Source organism: Cnephaeus nilssonii (assembly GCF_951640355.1).
Source record: "Cnephaeus nilssonii genome assembly, chromosome: 4".
NCBI classification, from domain to species: domain Eukaryota; kingdom Metazoa; phylum Chordata; class Mammalia; order Chiroptera; family Vespertilionidae; genus Cnephaeus; species Cnephaeus nilssonii.
This window is the reverse complement of record NC_137075.1, coordinates 16,282,972-16,300,315: the sequence shown is the minus strand read 5'-3', so window position 1 is coordinate 16,300,315 and position 17,344 is coordinate 16,282,972. Positions and strand designations below refer to the sequence as shown.

The following is a 17,344-nucleotide window of genomic DNA, read 5'->3' as shown; positions in this document are numbered from 1 at the left end:
AACCTATAAGGAACCCAACAAATTTTAAAATTCAAAGGTCAGAGAATGTTAAGATCTCTCCTTTTTAAGCAGCACAACGTTTCCACACACACTAAATTGAACGGAATGCTTGACAATGATGAAAACCTGGACTTTAGCTCAGGTGTTTCTCATACACCCTACAGTCTCAAAACGTAGAGATGAGAATGCTCTACCATTTACAAACAGGCTACTTTCCATCTGTTTTCCTACAAATAGCTTTGTCATTCTGTGTTACACCTGGTAGAGACATTTCTAATGCACATTATGCCATGTTTGGTTATGTTTTTATTAGTTGGTTCAACTTTATATGATTTCTCCAGGCACAGAGGCTGACGGCCTTCAAACTAATGGGGGGGGGGGGGGATCTCGACACAAACATGCATGCTCTTCACTGAGACTCAACCATGGTCTTAGCATAAATATTACAAGTTTTAAAGAATAGCATATGCTCTAGGCCAGGCGTCCTCAAACTACGGCCCGCGGGCCACATGCGGGTGTTTTTGCCGTTTTGTTTTTTTACTTCAAAATAAGATATGTGCAGTGTGCATAGGAATTTGTTCATAGTTTTTTTTTAAACTATAGTCCGGCCCTCCAACGGTCTGAGGGACTACTGGCCCCCTGTTTAAAAAGTTTGAGGACCCCTGCTAAGCCGTAGGGCTTGGACTTAGCCTCCAGCTAAGACCACAGCTGTGTGCAGAGGAAGTGCCCAAGATTTCAGAAAAATGGCAGCGCCCACGGATGTGGCGTGCCTGCCAATACTAGAGCTCCCACTCTGCCCGGCCGGTGTGGCTCAGCCTGTCGGAGCGTCCTTTTACACCAAAAGGTGGCGGGCTCCGTTCCCGGCGGGGCACATACCCAGGTTGCGGGTTCATCCGGGTCGGGTGCGTGAGGAGGCCACCAATCCTTGTTTGTCTCTTACAGCGACGTCCCTGTCTCTCTCTCCCTTCCCCCCCGTAAAATAAAAACATTTCGGGCAGGGCTCTGAGCTCAGGGATGACCAGCGGCTTCCACAGAGGTCCGCACCTCTTCCCACGCCCACTTCCGCTTCCGGGGAGGTGACTCCCGGGTTCCTGGGTGTGGTGGGGGCGGTCGCGAAAGAGGAGCCGGAAGTGGGTGGTCCGGCACTTCCGGTACGGGAAACTTAGCTGCCGCCGGAGTGGTCTTGACAGGCGCAGTGCCTGTATGCAGCTCTTTCTCCTCTCGCCTGCCTCGCGCCCGAGCTGCCCGCGGCTTTGGCTCCGCCGTCCCGCCACTCCTGTCTCCGGAGCCGCCCCTTCCCCATGTTCCGGGGCGGGAGTCCTGAAAGCGAAGACCCGTTCGCCGGTACCCCGTCATGTCCGAACAGACTAAAGAGCTGGTGGAGCTGGTGTGGGGCACCAAGAGCAGCCCCGGTCTGTCTGACACCATCTTCTGCCGCTGGACGCAAGGTACCCGGGCTGGGCTCTCCCTTCCAGCGCCGCCTCCTTGGCTCTGGGTCCGGCCCCGACGCTCCTCGCGCGCCCCGCACTCTGTCCCAGTTCCCACGCCCCGCTCAGAAACTGGACTTTCCAGAAACGCCCTGCCGGCCTAGGAGGGAGAGGCTGAGTAGGAGAATGGTTCCATTAGAGGCCGGAGCGCCTCTCAGCCGCTCCCTGGACTGCCCGTCGGCTGGCGAGGAAAAAGGGTGGCTGGTGGGCTGCGGTGACACCGAGGCGCGCCTTGTGCCCGGGCGTCAGTTTCCCGAGAAGTGCTGGGGTCGCCTGAATCCTGGGCACCTAACGGGGCTTTATGCTATTGGCGTTTGGTCTGGTTTTAAAGGGAGGGCAGTCCACTGCAGGGTAAAATGGCTAATCCCCAAAGCAATTTTGTTGTTTGTGTTTCAATTATGTGGCGAGGCATGGTTCTCACCACATAAATACAGTGTTGCTTGCTACAAAGTGTTTTCTTCACCCAGAGTATCTCCGGTTTTGAGATGGTTTAGTATCTGTTACAGTTAAAAGGTGTTGAATCAATCATAGCATTTCCTGTGGCAGTCTAATTACCCAGTCAAGATTTTGAGTTATATAAGAAGTTTTATTGGTAATATGAATAATACTGAAATAATCACATTTATTAAATTTTTGCACTGTGCCAGGCCCTTCACTAGGCACTGTATACCGAATTCTTAAGTTTTATTACTAAAACACAACCGACGCATGACTTAAGGTGACTTAAGATAAGACGGGCGAAGTTAAGTGAGGTTAAGAGCATAGTCGTTTGTTAGTAAGGTATCAGTAATGTAGGTGTGCATGTAAAACAGGCCAATAAATAATAGCTATTTATTACTATTATTATTAAAACTTTTTTTTAAAGAGAATACCTGTTTAGGTATTTGGAGGAATTTTAGCATAGTAAATCTGTCCCTACTTCATAATGTGTATTCTGTAATAGAAATTCAGGTATAAGTAAACCTTTCCTGCCTCCCAAATATTTATCTTTTAACAGCTGGTAAAATTAGGATAATAATGTATTATCATCAGGTTAGTCTATCACTATTGTTTTGCAGGTGAGTCATGAAGGAAGGGTAAATGACCAGGCCAAAGTTGCACACAAATTGATAGAAATGGGAGTGAATTTATGTGTAATTAGTTTGACTCTTTTTACACATTTGGTTAAGTCATGTAACTAATATTTTCTGAAATGTTGGACACCCACATTTGCAAATTTTATTTTGAAAACATACTTTCCACTTTTATTTATTCTAATTGTGAACAGCTGTAAAGTACACAAGACTGTGGAGGATTAAGAAAACTTTACTTCTCCTGGAATTAGCCAACATTAATTAAATATTTACAGTGTAGAAAAAGATAATATTCAGCTTCATTTATGTTACTACTATAATGTAGATTCAAGGAGAATTCAGAGAGGCAGTTCTTGCAGTGGTTAAGAGCAGGCTTTGGAATAGGCACACTTGAGTTCTTGGTTTAAATTATTCTTTAACTTATTTAAGCCTCATTTTTCTTCTCTGTAAAATGCAGATAATAGAGGTGTCAATCTTATAGGGTTGTTGTGAGGATTAAAGACATGTAAATACATTAGGCGCTTAGCACAGTACCTGACATGTAGTAAATACTCTGAAAATGGTAGCTTAATTTAAAAAGTATTTGGTTGTAGAGCAGTGATGGGCAACCTTTTGAGCTTGGTGTGTCAAACTTCGCCAAAAAACTGAGCATAACTCGGGTAGTGTGTCACTTTGAGGAAAAAACATTATTTTGCAAATGTTTCATCCTCAGGAGCAGCAAATGTTTCATTCTTGGCATGCGGCCGCTGAGGCGGCGCGTGTCATCAGAAATGGCTACGCGTGTCAGTGCTGACACGCGTGTCATAGGTTCGCCATCACTGTTGTAGAGTAAGCCAAAGATCTCTCTCTGGTAGGCACTTGACAATTATAAGGAATTATTATTTTTTTGAGGGATAATCATTATTTAAAATAGAACTTTATAATGACATTCTAATGCTCTGCCATCTTGTAATCAACATAAGTTCCTTAACAAGACTCATTCAATCAATACCATTTCAAAATAAAGGATTTATTTATTTTTTGGCTTTTTAGAGAGTGCAGTTATATTGTGTATATGTAATTCTTCAAGGTCTCACATTGATCAAGGTTTCAGGCAATCAGATACATGTTTTTAATTTTGCACCTCTGAATCAGAAGGATGTTGTTACTGGTTTGCTATATTAACCATTTTATTCACTTATTCATTCTTAGAGACAGAAACCATTGCTAACAATTGCTGTGGCAGTCATTGGGGATTATGGGACTAGGCACAAGAGACACTGCCTTACTGCATTCATAAAGTGACATTAACTTTGGTTTTAATTCAGTCTGTAACTGTGCTTTGAACTGTCGACTATAATCTCATTAGTCAGTTGGAAACAAATGATAGGTGCCAGTAGTTTGGAGTAAATATTAATAAAATTATCCTAGGGATATTTCATTTATGAAACTATATTGATTGGTCATGTTCAATTGTGTTTTTTTTAAATCCTCACTTGAGGATATGTTTTTACTGATTTTAGAGAGAGAGGAAGGGATATATATATATATATATATATATATATATATATATATATCACTCGATTGCCTTGTATATGTGCCTCACCTGGTGATGGAACCCACAAGCTAGGTATGTGCCCTGACCAGGAATTGGACCCACAACTTTTGATGTACCGGAGGATACCCCAACTAACTGAGCAATCCAACTAGGGCAGATCTTGTTAAATTCTTTTGATGTGTTAAAACAGTAAGCTGCAGGAGTTTCCATAGTACAAAGTCTTGCCCCCCACCCCCCTGTCTTAATTGATTTGGCATTTTTTTTTGAGTGGTATAAACAAAACTTTATTTATAACATAATAAACATACTTTCCATAAATTTCTTCACAGTTAGTCCAAAGAATAAAACCTCTGGCTTAATTAGAATTTACATTTTGCCTTAAATATTCCAAAATCTATCCATGTCAACTTTGGAAATTTATTTGTGCCTGATACTATAAGATAGGGTAAACTGGATAAGTGGCCAAATTCCTAACTTTTGCTGTTCAACCATTTTTCTTGATCTTGCTCTCTGACTCCATACATTCCAGAATATTTAATGGATTTGCAATAAACTTCCAAGATAAAGGGAAATTTCTTGCTCATTGTTTAATAAAATGGCTTGTGTCCATCTTATTAAACAAAATATATGCTCCAAATACGCCCAGAAATTCAGCTACCAAAACTCCTCTAAAGATCTTCTTTGCCAGTGGTTCCAAAGTGTGGACCATCCTGAGTCGCGTGCACTAGGGGCTGTGCGTGTGTAAGGTCTCGATTTGGCATTTTTAGATAATATGTCAAACAACAAGCCTTAAGAGTGGCACATAGTGGTTGTTTTTTAAAATCATTTGGCAGTTTCAGATAATTCTCTCCTCTCCTGCAAATCCTTTTTTTTTTTTTTTAAAGAGTAGGTTTTGGGGAGTTTGCCAATTTTTATTTTAAAGGAAAGAAGTCACATAATTTAAGAGTTTTAAGTTTTTTTTAACTTGGAAAATTATTCTCTCCTTCCTGCTCTCCTTCTACTCAGTTGAGGAAAAGCATATATTTTGTACCTCCTTATTCATAAGCATCATTTATTCTCCTCTCCCTTCTGCCCACAAACTACAAGTATTCCAAGCCTCTGCAGCTTAGATTTAGTAGGGTGGGAGAGAAGACAAATAATAAATACAATATAACAAAAATTAAGTATATATAATAGTTAGAAGGTAAAGAAAGAGGGAGTTATGGAATGGTATAGCCTGGATATGCCTCATTTGAAGATGAGATTTGAGCAAACACTTTAAGTAACTGAGTAGTAATGCAGATAACTAAAAATCAAACAAACAAAACCCCCCAATGTTCCGGGCAGGGAGAATGGCCATTATAAAAGACTTAATACAGAATATTCCTGGCTTTTTGTTCAAGGAACAGGAAGGAGGTTAGTTTGGCGGAAGAGGGAATGAGGGAAGGGGATAGTAATAAAAGATGAGGCAAGAAATAATATGTCCCGAATTATATAAGGCTTTATAGGCCATTTTAAGCTTTGGCTGTTATTCAGAATGCAATGAAAGGTCATTGAAAGGTATAGAGCAAAGGAAAGACATATGGGACAAGTTTTTAAAGGATTGGTCAGACTGCTGTGTTTGAGGATAGACTGTAGTAGATTGAGTGAGACAACAAGATCAAATGAGAGACAGTTGTGGTAATCCAGGGGCGTTGGACCAGGTTACTAGTAGTGGAGATGGTAAGAAGTAGTCAGATTGACCACATCCCAGCTGAACCAAAATAAAAGTCATCTAGATCAAACAGAAGCAAATATTAATCTCATATAAATGAAAACATTTTGACTTATTGGAATTTGTTTCTTTTTTTTTAAATTTAAATTTTTTATTGTTTGGACTTTGTTTCTTTTTAGTATTGATTGTCTAGTTCATTGTTTGGTAAACATTTTCTGTCAAGGCGAATGTCTTTATTAACTCATCTCTGCCATTGCAGCAAAAGCAGCCCTAGATAATATGGGTGTGGCCATGTTCCAACGCTGCATTTATGAAAACAGCCTGATCTAGATTATAAACTCTGCAAAACCATCCCCCCCCCCTTTTAGCCCCCTTTCTCCAAATGTTATTATGGTTTCACATAATGATTAGCCAGAAAGGGAGAAACCCAGTTTTGCTATTTATAACAATTCAGTGGTATGGTGTTGTTTTTTTTTTTTGCGGGGGGGGGGGGGGGGGGGAGGAGGTCTAGTTAATTGAAATGAGAATTTTGGACTTTCAGTCAAGGACAGTTTTTGTAACATAATATTAAAAAATGAGATTTAACAAATAACTTAGGAAAACTTAGGGATTAGTTAAGATATAAGTATAAAATATATTTAGGAAACAATACATTTGGATTCAAATTCCAAAATATAGTTGGATGCTTATTATAAAGTGATTTAACATTTTATCAAAGTAATAAAATGATACATAAGTATCATTAATTTTTCTTCCAAAGTGAGGATAAGTTAAAACTGTGGATCATATCATTTTAGATATTTTTGTTCCTGTTGAAAGCCTTTTATTTCTCTAAAATATAGATTTTTTTCCATTCTCCAACATACATAAATTATAATTCATCTAAAATCCAACTTTTTAAAACTCAGTTTGTAATTTTATATGATAGTTTATTTCTTAGTCCTTTGAATATGTAATCTGTTTTTTAGTTCATACTATCTTATATTTGTATTATGATTTACAGTTTTTAAAAATCTTATTTAATCCTTGCAACAATTCTGAGAGCTAGCAAAGGACAAATATAGTTATCCTCATTTCTATAGATGAGGAAACTAAGGCCTGGTGCAGATGTGACTCAACCAATATCATGTAACTTGTAATGACAAGACACGTCTTCCTGTGGCCTTTTGTGTACATGGGAGACTAGAAATGTACAGGCAGTAATTGTCAAACTGGTTTGAATAGTGTATATTACATAGTAAGTCATCTATATATATAAAAGCCTAAGTGACTGTTATGACCGGATGACCGGATGACTAGCCGGTAGCTATGACGTGCACTGATCACCAGGGGTCAGATGCTCAACACAGGAGCTTCCCCTGGCAGTCAGTGCACTCCCACCGCCAACCTCCTGCGGCCGAACAACCTCCTGCATTCCCTCACCCCCTTCCCCAGCTAGCTGGCCAACCTCCTGTGGTCCTTTTCCCTGGCTGCCCACTCTGATCAGCCCCAATCAGCCCCGATCACTGACCAGGCCAAGTGGCCCCACCCATGCACAAATTCATGCACCCGGCCTCTAGTCTATACTAATAAAAGGGTAATATGCTAATTAGACTGGGAGACCTTATGGACGTCCTTCCGGACAAAGCTATGGTGGCAGGGCCGAGGCAGAGGTGGTTAGGGGTGATCAGGCCAGGAGGGGGGGCAGTTGGGGGTGATCAGGCCAGCAGCGGGGGCCAGTTGGGGGTGAGTAGGTCAGCAGTAGGGGGCAGTTGGGGGCGATTAGACCAGTGGGGGGCAGTTGGGGGTAAGCAGGCTGGCAGGGGGGGCAGTTGGGGTGATCAGGCCAAGAGGGGAGGGCAGTTGGGGGTGATCAGGCCAGTGGGGGGGCAGGTGGGGGCAAGCAGGCTGGCAGAGAGGGCAGTTAGGGGCAAGCAGGCTGGCAGGGGGGGTCAGTTGGGGGCGAGCAAGCAGGCAGGGGGGGCAGTTGGGGGCAAGCAGGCTGGCGGGGGGGCAGTTGGGGGCGAACAGGCCAGCAGGCAGAGTGGTTAGTGATGATCAGGCAGGCACGCAGGTGAGTGGTTAGGAGCCAGCAGTCCCGGATTGTGAGAGGGATCGGGTCAGACATCTCCCGAGGGGTCCCAGATTGGAGAGGGTGCAGGCCGGGCTGAGGGACAACCCCCTCCCCCCAGTGCAGGAATTTCATGCACCAGGCCACTAGTATGAAAATAAAAGACTCGAAAATTCAGAGGTTCATGGCTGAGATTTAAATTAGTTGTGAGTTATAAGACTGACAAATGACAAAGACTTCTCTGTCCGTAATACAGTGGAATGGGATAAAAAATGGAATATTTAGGATCAGAAGTTTTTGATGGCTATTTCTAATCTAATCAGAAAAAACAGCCATTTATGATAAGTTAATTCCATTTAAAACTAGGCAATAATTTGATAAGAGAACAAATGACAAGAAAAATAACTATGTCCTTAAAAATTCAAACTCAAGTGAAACCTTGTAAAAGGAGAAACCTACTTAGCATAGTCCTGTTTTAGGGTAGAATACTTAAGTTATATTTAGCTGACTTTATTTCATTTTAAGCTCCAATAACCTTTGTTTATTATCAGTTAACACACTCAAATATATATACTGTAATTAAACAGTTGGCATAAAGCAGATCTGCCTATAATTTTCTCCATGGGGTTTTTATATCTAAAGTACAAAAGCAACTCACTGTAATACAGTTTAAATATAAGCCCCACCCATGGTTCTTGAAAATTGCATTACATAATTAGTAATTTTATGGAAGGCAAGAATGCAAACCCATTACTGACTTGTATTTCTTACATATCCTGAAAGTTTCACAGAGCCTAATTTTGCTTCTGAACATAGGCCCAACACGAGGGACTCTTTCCTTATTCCCAGTAAGGAAAGAGTTAGACAAATAGTGGAGCCCTCTGACTTCACCTCTTTTTCCTAAGTTGGATCTCAGATTTGGTTGTCTTCACATGAAAACCAGCACCTTACTTTTCATTTGTCCTTAAAATTTTCCCATCCACCTTACCTCTTTCCAGTCCTCCATTTAGCCTATCATTTACTTCTCCCAGGCTACTATGTATTGCTAGAAAAAAATTGTGGCCAACAAGAGTATTGTAATCAGATGTAGTAATCAAACCTTAGCTGAGCCCTCAATGTTTCTCTTAGTTCTGTATACTTGCTAGCTTTTATGTTTTTCAAAATTAAAATTCTCCTCTTCCCCTCCCCCTCTTAATGAGTATCATCTCTTTATCTAAATATTTTACTTAGAAGCCAGCTAAGAGTTACTTCTCCTAGGTCAGTGGCTGTCAACTTTTTTGAACTCAGGTCCCCTTTACACTCTAAAAAATTATTTAGGATTTCAGTATAAAAAAAATTAGTGAGACCTGTGGCATTGTTCTACATTTTTGCAGATTTCTTTAATGTCTAGCTCATCAGAAGAAACTAGATTCTTCCCCTTGCTTCTCCATTTAGTCTGTTACAATATGTTGTTTTGGTTGAAGTGCATGCAGAAAATCTAGCCTCATACAGATATGTAGTTGCTAAGGTAGGGATATTATAATAGCCTTTTCAGACAATTATGGATATTCTTTGATATTACACTACTATAAGTTGTAGGTTCTTAGAGGTTAGTTGCAATACAGAATCTGAAGCCACATCTGTACACTTTTTGTGCTCTGCTAAATTGAAATCCATTGTTTGGTCTTGTATTTTGAGTGGATCTTTTACCCGTACATTAGTTTCTAACAGCATGCATTAGTCATTTGGAAATTATTGGTCCATTGGTTTATACAGAGCTTTCAAATGCTAACACATTTCATTATACTATATCAAAGGTCACATTTATTATAACTACTGATCTCATTAGAGAATCTGAGTTTTGAGAAGCTATGAAGCTGACAGTGGTGGACACAAGTTATTTAGAATTTTAGCTATTGTTTGAAACCTTGAAATGTTATCAGTGGCAAAAATAATCAGTTATTTTCCTTGAATTATCAGGCTTACTTCGTTCATTTCTGAGAAATTGTCTGCCAAATACTCATGTCTGAATAATCGTAGTTTGTCAGTAGCACCTCAAAGTAAAAATAGGGCTCCATAATAAATCAGATCAGCTTGCAGTTCAAACAATTGTTCAGGAGCTTTTCTTTGAGACAGCTATCAACCATAATACCTTAGTATATAGCAAAAGGGCTTTATGGGTAGTTTCATTTTGTCACACAGAATATTTTTTAAATGGGCATTGTATTCATGGTCAAGATTTAATAAAATTAGTAGTTTTTACTGCATCAGTAAGGACATTCTTAAATTAGCTATCTCTGTTTGAGAGCTTATAGTAGTGTTTATTAGAGCAATGACTGCTGGTATAGCTCAGTGTCACTGCCTTGATGTGTGTTTAAGGCATCAGCACTTTAACCCAGTATTGCTTTTGCACCATGACTGTGAATGAAAAGGGCAAGGAATGTATTGGTATTGCCATGAAAATGATGTTAACCTCTAGCAGATCAGCCGAAAGGGTCTTTGACTTCCAGAGCTCTATAGACCATACTTTATCCACAGCTAGCACCACCACACCACTTTCTCAGCTCTTTCAGGACTTAGAATCCTTAAACTTCTTCTTTCCCACATAATCATTCTTTTCATTTAAAAAAAAAACTCATGCCCTTTAGTTTATAAAAATAATAATTCTTTATCCAGCTACCCTTCACAGTCATCCTTTCCCCCTTTACTTGTTTAACAAGTAGTTTGCATTTACTGTTTCTCCTTATAGTCTGAATCACACCATAATCCTTTAAAATAGGGCTACTCTCCCCAGTGCTCTAAATTTATTTTTTAGTATTCCCAGTGACATGCTTAACTCAGTTTTTTAATTTATGTTTTAACTCAACTCAGCAGCATTTGTAATGATTGACTAGTCTTTGCTTCCTGATTTTTCCCTTCTAGGACCTCAATGTATTTTTCTCTTACCCTTCTAATCATTGTCAATCTCATTTGCTGACTCACACTCTGCTCACTTTTGGTTCTTAACTTCATTATCTTAGTTCTTCCTGTTCTCATTCACTTTAACTGTCAAGTTGATGTTTCAAGTTTCTATCTTTAATCCTAACTCCCTACCCCAAGATCCAGACCTGTAATTCCCATTCATTCTGAATGTTGCCAAATGGTTGTCTTATATTTTTGAGACTTAACATGCCTAGAAACAAACTCCCATTATCTTCACTCCCAAAACTTCAACAAGAATTTACTGAGCATTAACTATATGACATAGTAGGAAAACAGTGGTCAGTGGAACAGGCAAGCTACCTGTAAGGCAAGAAATTTAATAAACAAGTAACAGTGCAATTAATATGTGTAGTAAGTACTGGTTGTGCTGGGATGGTAAGAGAGATCTACTTAGATAGGTTTGTCAGAGAATATATATCTGAGGTGTTAATACCTAAATTGAGTCCTTGAGAATGAGAAGGATTCAGCTGTATGAAGAGAGAAGGAGAAAGAATATTTCATGCAGAGGGAACAGCAAACATCAAGGCCCCAGGTAAAGACCTTGGAATGTTCTAAGGGCCTAATGTCTCTGTAGATGATGAAAGTAAGAGTGAACTAAGGGAAGGTTGGATTGATAGATCATACATTGTCTTTAGGTCATAAAAAGGAGTTTGCATTTATGTTAATTGCAGTGAGAAACCATTGAAATATTTTAAGCAGGCTGTGACAAAATCACATTTCCATTTCTAAAATAATTCCTCTGGTAACTATGGTGAACCCTTGTTGGGAGTGGGGGTGGGAGTGGGGTGGAATGGAGAGATCTGGTTGGGAATTCTTCACAGTATTCTAGGTGACAAAGAGATGATGGTGGTTTGAACCCGAAGGTAGACTAGAGATGCGATAGAAGTGGACAGACACAAGGTGTGTTTTGGAGACTTGAACTAAGAGGATCTTATCTTAAGGTGAAGCCTAAAAGACATCTGAGATTAAAAAAAAAAAAAAGAAGTCAGTGGTCAACACTTCTGATAACTTTCTGGGAGATTAAAAAAGAAAAGCCCTGAAGAAATAGCTTTTATTGGTCAGTTTCTGAGGGGAGGGAGTATCAATTTGATTATTTGATCAGACCTAACAGTGAAAATGAGTTTGAGTAGCCACAGATTGAAAACCAGATTATTGTGGATTAAGTAAATTGTGAGATGAGAAAATTTAGACAGTGCATATAGACAACTAAGTGGGCTTTGATAGAGTGAGTGGTGATTAGAATTTTTGGTGAAATGTCTTATTTTTTTTATGTTCAAATGAGTTTTTAAGTTAAAACTTTACTTTTTTAGAGCAGTTTTAGGTTCACAGCAAAATTGTGGGGAAGGTACATAGATTTCCCATATATCGCCTGCTCCTACAATAGTATGCATAGCCATCCCTATTATCAATATCCTCTACTAGAGGGGTAGGTACCTTTGTTACAATTGATAAAGCTATATTGATACATCATTATCATCCAAAGTCCATACTTTACATTAGGGTTCACTCTTGGTGTTGTATATTCTATGGGTCTTGACAAATGTAAATGACATGCCAACATTGTGGTATTATAGTTTTGTAGGCGGTGGGAACAGCACCAGGTATAATACCAGTGGGGTCAGACCAAACCTGGGTTTAGCAACCTCAGTACTTGTGCTCTGGCTAGGAAAGAATTCAGAGTCCAGACCCAAACTGTAAGAGAACATTTATTGGGTAAATTACAGAGGTAGAAAGAGTAACTCCTAGAAGAAGTGGGCTTAGGAAACAAGTTAGAGGTCAAGGAAGGAGCCTTGGAGCTTGGGAGTGCGGAAGCCAATGGTAATGTGCCTGGGTCAAGGACGAGGAGGGGGAAGGAAAAGGGAAAGGTGCAGGAGTGTTCCCTGGAGAGAGAGCACACTGGGTCCTCCATCCTAAGTGGTTTAAGGGTAGAGATTTTAGGGGGGGTCCCAGGAGAAGATCTCAATATAATACTCAGCAGTTTTCTAGGTGTGTCCTTTCAGGGTTGTGGTCTCCACTGATTGATTGGTCCGCAACAGGGCAGGTGGTCCTTATTCAGTGCTGTTGGTCCCGAGGCTGATTTTGTTGAAACTGAGGCATAGATGTTATCTCTAGGTAGGAAAGGTCAGGGGGTCCAAACTGCTTGACCAGCAATATGCTAGGGGAGGAAAAGTCACTGGGGGCAAGGTCCCACCCTACAATTGATTGCCCTTTGCTGGGCACCTGACCCATGGTCTTTGCTCTGCTCAAGTCTGTCTAATTGCCTACAACAATAGTATTTTCAATGGCTTAAAAATCCTCTGTGCTTTATCTACTAGTATTCATCTCACATCTCTCCCTTCTCCTACCCACTGGCAACCACAGATCTTTTTACTGTCTCCATAGTTTAGTTGGAATTATACACTGTATGTAGCCTTTTCACTTTGGTTTCTTTTACTTAATAATATGCATTTAAGGTTTCTTCATATCTTTTCATAGCTTGCAAGCTTGTTTCCTTTTAACTGAATAATATCTATTGTCTGGATGTACCACAATTTATCCATTCACCTACTGAAAGATATCTTTGCTGCTTCCAAGTTTTGGCAATTATAAATATAGTTGTTATAAACATCTGTTTGCAGGTTTTTGTTGTGGACATACGTTTTCATCTCCTTTGGGCAAATTCCAAGGAGTTTTTGGTGGATCTGAAGGTGTTTTTGTTCTTAAATATATGATACACATATAAATACTGTTTGAAAGAGACTAAAAGGTAAAGAGAGAGGAAGTAGGTTGGGATGGGATCCTCTACATCAACAATTTTTAACCTTTTTCATCACATGGCACACATAAACTCATTACTAAAATTCTGTAGCACACCAAAAAATACATTTTTGCCCATTTGACAAAAAAAGGTGTAATTTTACAAAAATCAAAATAGTAATTACCTACCCTTTTTTGTTCCAAAGTGATATTTAAAAATATCAAGTGTCTATACTTGAATATAAAGATTTCTGGTATCATACCAAGAATTAACCAATCAGATGTAACCTTATTATGCAAAGTGACCAATAAGATTACATGAACTATCTCTATACTAATAATAGCCTAGGTCAGTGATGGCGAACCTATGACACTCGCGTCAGCACTGACAAGCGTAGCCATTTCTTTTTTTTTTTTTTTTAATTTATTTTATTGATTTTTTTACAGAGAGGAAGAGAGAGGGATAGAGAGCCAGAAACGGCGAGAGAGAAACATTGATCAGCTGCCTCCTGCACACCCCCCACTGGAGATGTGCCCGCAACCAAGGTACATGCCCTTGACCGGAATCGAACCCGGGACCCTTCAGTCCGCAGGCCGATGCTCTATCCACCGAGCCAAACCGGTTAGGCAAGCGTAGCCATTTCTGATGACACGCAGCCGCTGATCAGCGGCCGCATGCCGAGGATGAAACATTTGCTGCTCCTGAGGATGAAACATTTGCGAAATAATGTTTTTTCCTCAAAGTGACACACTACCCGAGTCATGCTCAGTTTTTTGGCGAAGTTTGACACACCAAGCACAAAAGGTTGCCCATCACTGGCCTAGGTGGTCGTCATGCCCTCACGCATCACTCCCTAATGTCGTCACAAGATGGCTGCATGCACAGCAGAGGTGGGGCCCGGCAGAAGAGGCAGGTCACGGCAGGGGAGTGCAGTTGTGGGCAATCAGGTTGGCAGGGGAGGGCAGTTGTAGGCGATCAGGCCTGCAGGGGAGGGCAGTTGTGGGTGATCAGGCCGGCAGGGGAGGGCAGTTGGGGGCCATCAGGACAGCAGGGGAGGGCAGTTGGGGGCCATCGGGCCAGCAGGGGAGGGCAGTTGGGAGCCATCAGTGGTAGGGGAGGGCAATTGGGGGCCATCAGGCCGGCAGGGGAACAGTTAGGCGTCAATCAGGCTTGCAGGGGAGCGGTTAGGGGGTGATCAGGCTGTCAGGCAAAAGCGGTTAGGGGCAATCAGGCAGGCAGGCAGATGAGTGGTTAGGAGCTAGCGGTCCTGGATTGTGAGAGGGATGTCCCCCGAGGGGTCCCAGATTGGAGAGGGTGCACAAATTTCATGCACCAGGCCTCTAGCATATATATTTATGGTTCAAGACAGGGCATTCACACTGGATGGCTATTGTGTTGGCTGTTGTCATTTTTTACTTGACAGTCTAAGGCAGTCTAAGCTTGGTGTGTCAAACTTTGCCAAAAAACTGAGCATAACTCGGGTAGTGTGTCACTTTGAGGAAAAAACATTATTTCACAAATGTTTCATCCTCAGGAGCAGCAAATGTTTCATCCTCGGCATGTAGCCGCCTCAGTGGCCGCGTGTCATCAGAAATGGCTATGCGTGTCAGTGCTGACACACGTGTCATAGGTTTGCCATCACTGGTCTAAGGGAAAAGAGGTCAGTATCCCTGACTAAGTAATCAGATATTGCATGTTGTAAAAATTCTTGCAGCACACCTGTTGAAAATCACTACTCTCCACTATTTCTTACCTCACTTGCTATCATGTAGTATCTCAAGCTAGATACTTCAGTCAGCTCGAATTTCTTTTGTACCAAGCCTTTGTCCCACTTGCAGGTACTCATCAAATCTTAATGTTTACCACAGAAATATTGTTTGGATATAGTTTCTTCTCCACACTGTGTTGCTTTTATCAGTTTGGCACTGTCTCTATAGGGCTGTTGAAACAACCTCATCCCCATTCTAGTCACTTAAAAAAGAAAAAAGTATGATAATATTAGTACTTGTCAGGGTATGGCCCTTCCCATTATTAACCTCTTGTCAGTATCCCCTCCTCTTATTTACCATCTCCTCTATCCTACCCCCATATTGCCTTTCAGCTACATTAAATTTCCATCTGATCGATAAACGTGCCCTGCTCTTACCCTGTATCCTTTAATAAAGGTTTTCTTTACCTGAAAGTTATCTTCCCACCCTTGCCTCTCTGGAAAATTCCTATTCTAGATCAGCCTCAAAGTCACCTGTTATAATTTGACTTGGGCAGAGTAAGTCATACCTTTTCTTTGTTAATCCTCACCCAAGGATATTCTTCCTATTGATATTTAGAGAGAGAGAGTGGGTGGGGGGAGAGAGAGAAGAGACACATCAATTATTTGCCTCCCGCATGTGCCCCACTAGAACTGGGGATCGAACCTGCAACCTAGGTAGGATCCCTTGACTGGGAATCGAATCCAAGAGCCTTCAGTCCACAGGCTGACGCTCTAACCATTGAGCCATGTGAGCCAGGGCAGTCGTTCCTTTCTGTATCCACAACCCTGTCTTCATACTTCTGTTATAACATTCATTTCTTTATTTCAGTGATTATTTGTTCACTAGAGGCCCGGTGCACGAAATTCGTGCACTGGGGGGGGGGTACCCCTCAGCCCAATCTGCACCCTCTTCAATCTGGGACCCCTCAAGGGATGTCCAACTTCCAGCAGTTGGACATACCTCTCACAATCCGGAACCACTGGCTCCTAACCACTCACCTGCCTGCCTGCCTGATTGCCCCTAACCCCACTGCCTGCCTGCCTGCTCACCCCTACCTTGATCTCTTGCCAGCCTGATTGCCCCTACCTTGCCCTCCCCTATCAGCCTGATCACCCCACACTGCCTGTGCCTTGGCCCCCAGTCTGGCCTCCCTCTGGAGGCACCACCCCCATAACCCCAATGCTGCTGCCACTGCTGGCCTGAGCCTCAGCGCTTCGCAGCTGATAATGGCTGCCTGAGCCTTGGCCCTTGTAGGCACTGTGGCTTTGTCTGGAAGGATGTCTGGAAGACAACCACTCTAATTAGCATATTACCCTTTTATTAGTATAGATATGTCTGTCTTCACCTGAACTGTTGGCTCCTCCAGACTACAGACTCATTCATGCTTATATCTTAGATGTTTGGTGCATTATCTGATGCTCATTAAATATTTGTTGGATGAGTGACTGAAATATAATCTTTAATGAAACTTTACATATTCCTAGCCTGTTGGATTGGAAGTGATCATTTTGAAGATAACAGACGTAAAATGATTTCCTAAAGGTTATACACACAGTAACTCAATTTTCACTTCCGTCCTTGTGCTGCAGTGTGCCAGTGCTCTCTGTGGCCACTTCTACTAGCTGCTCTCAGACAGTATTGGTTGGGGAATATTTAAATTAAGACAGAGCCAGTATGAGTAAATTCACTGCTATATATGATGCCATTTAATAATTTTTAGCTTATAGAGACAAAAAATTGGGACAAAAATACATGTACTGTATGGAAAGGGTCCTGAAATTTTGTTAGAATTCAGTAGATTGACTGTCTAGTCTTCAAGAAAATGAAATTATATAAAAGTCAGATTTGGTATTCTTTTCCACACTTCATCCCCGTAGTCCACTTAGAGGGGTCCCTGGATACAAAATATTGTGTGTGCATGTGTGTGTAAGTGTTTATGTGCATTGTGTAGGGAAGCGTAGGTCCCATATCTTTTTTCAAAGGGTTCCTTGATCCCCCCCAAAAGTTAACATGACTCCTGACTTGAAGATATGTTGCTGTGTGATAAGTGATCTT

The 17,344-nt window shown here is 41.3% G+C and overlaps 1 protein-coding gene and 1 pseudogene across 2 annotated transcripts in view; one reads left to right on the top strand and one right to left on the bottom strand.

The window, feature by feature from the left end:
• Window positions 1-1,132: 1,132 nt before the first annotated feature.
• The window catches only part of MINDY3 (MINDY lysine 48 deubiquitinase 3), a 118,707-nt gene continuing 102,495 nt past the window's right edge, over window positions 1,133-17,344 (top strand). Inside the window, exon 1 of the mRNA XM_079768453.1 lies at window positions 1,133-1,448. Coding sequence (XP_079624579.1) covers window positions 1,355-1,448 — 94 coding nt within the window. The 5' untranslated portion in view covers window positions 1,133-1,354. The remainder of the gene's footprint in view (window positions 1,449-17,344) is intronic.
• Window positions 1,431-5,459, bottom strand: LOC307098049 (protein CEBPZOS-like; annotated as a pseudogene). The gene has a single exon. The product of its transcript is annotated as a protein CEBPZOS-like (transcript).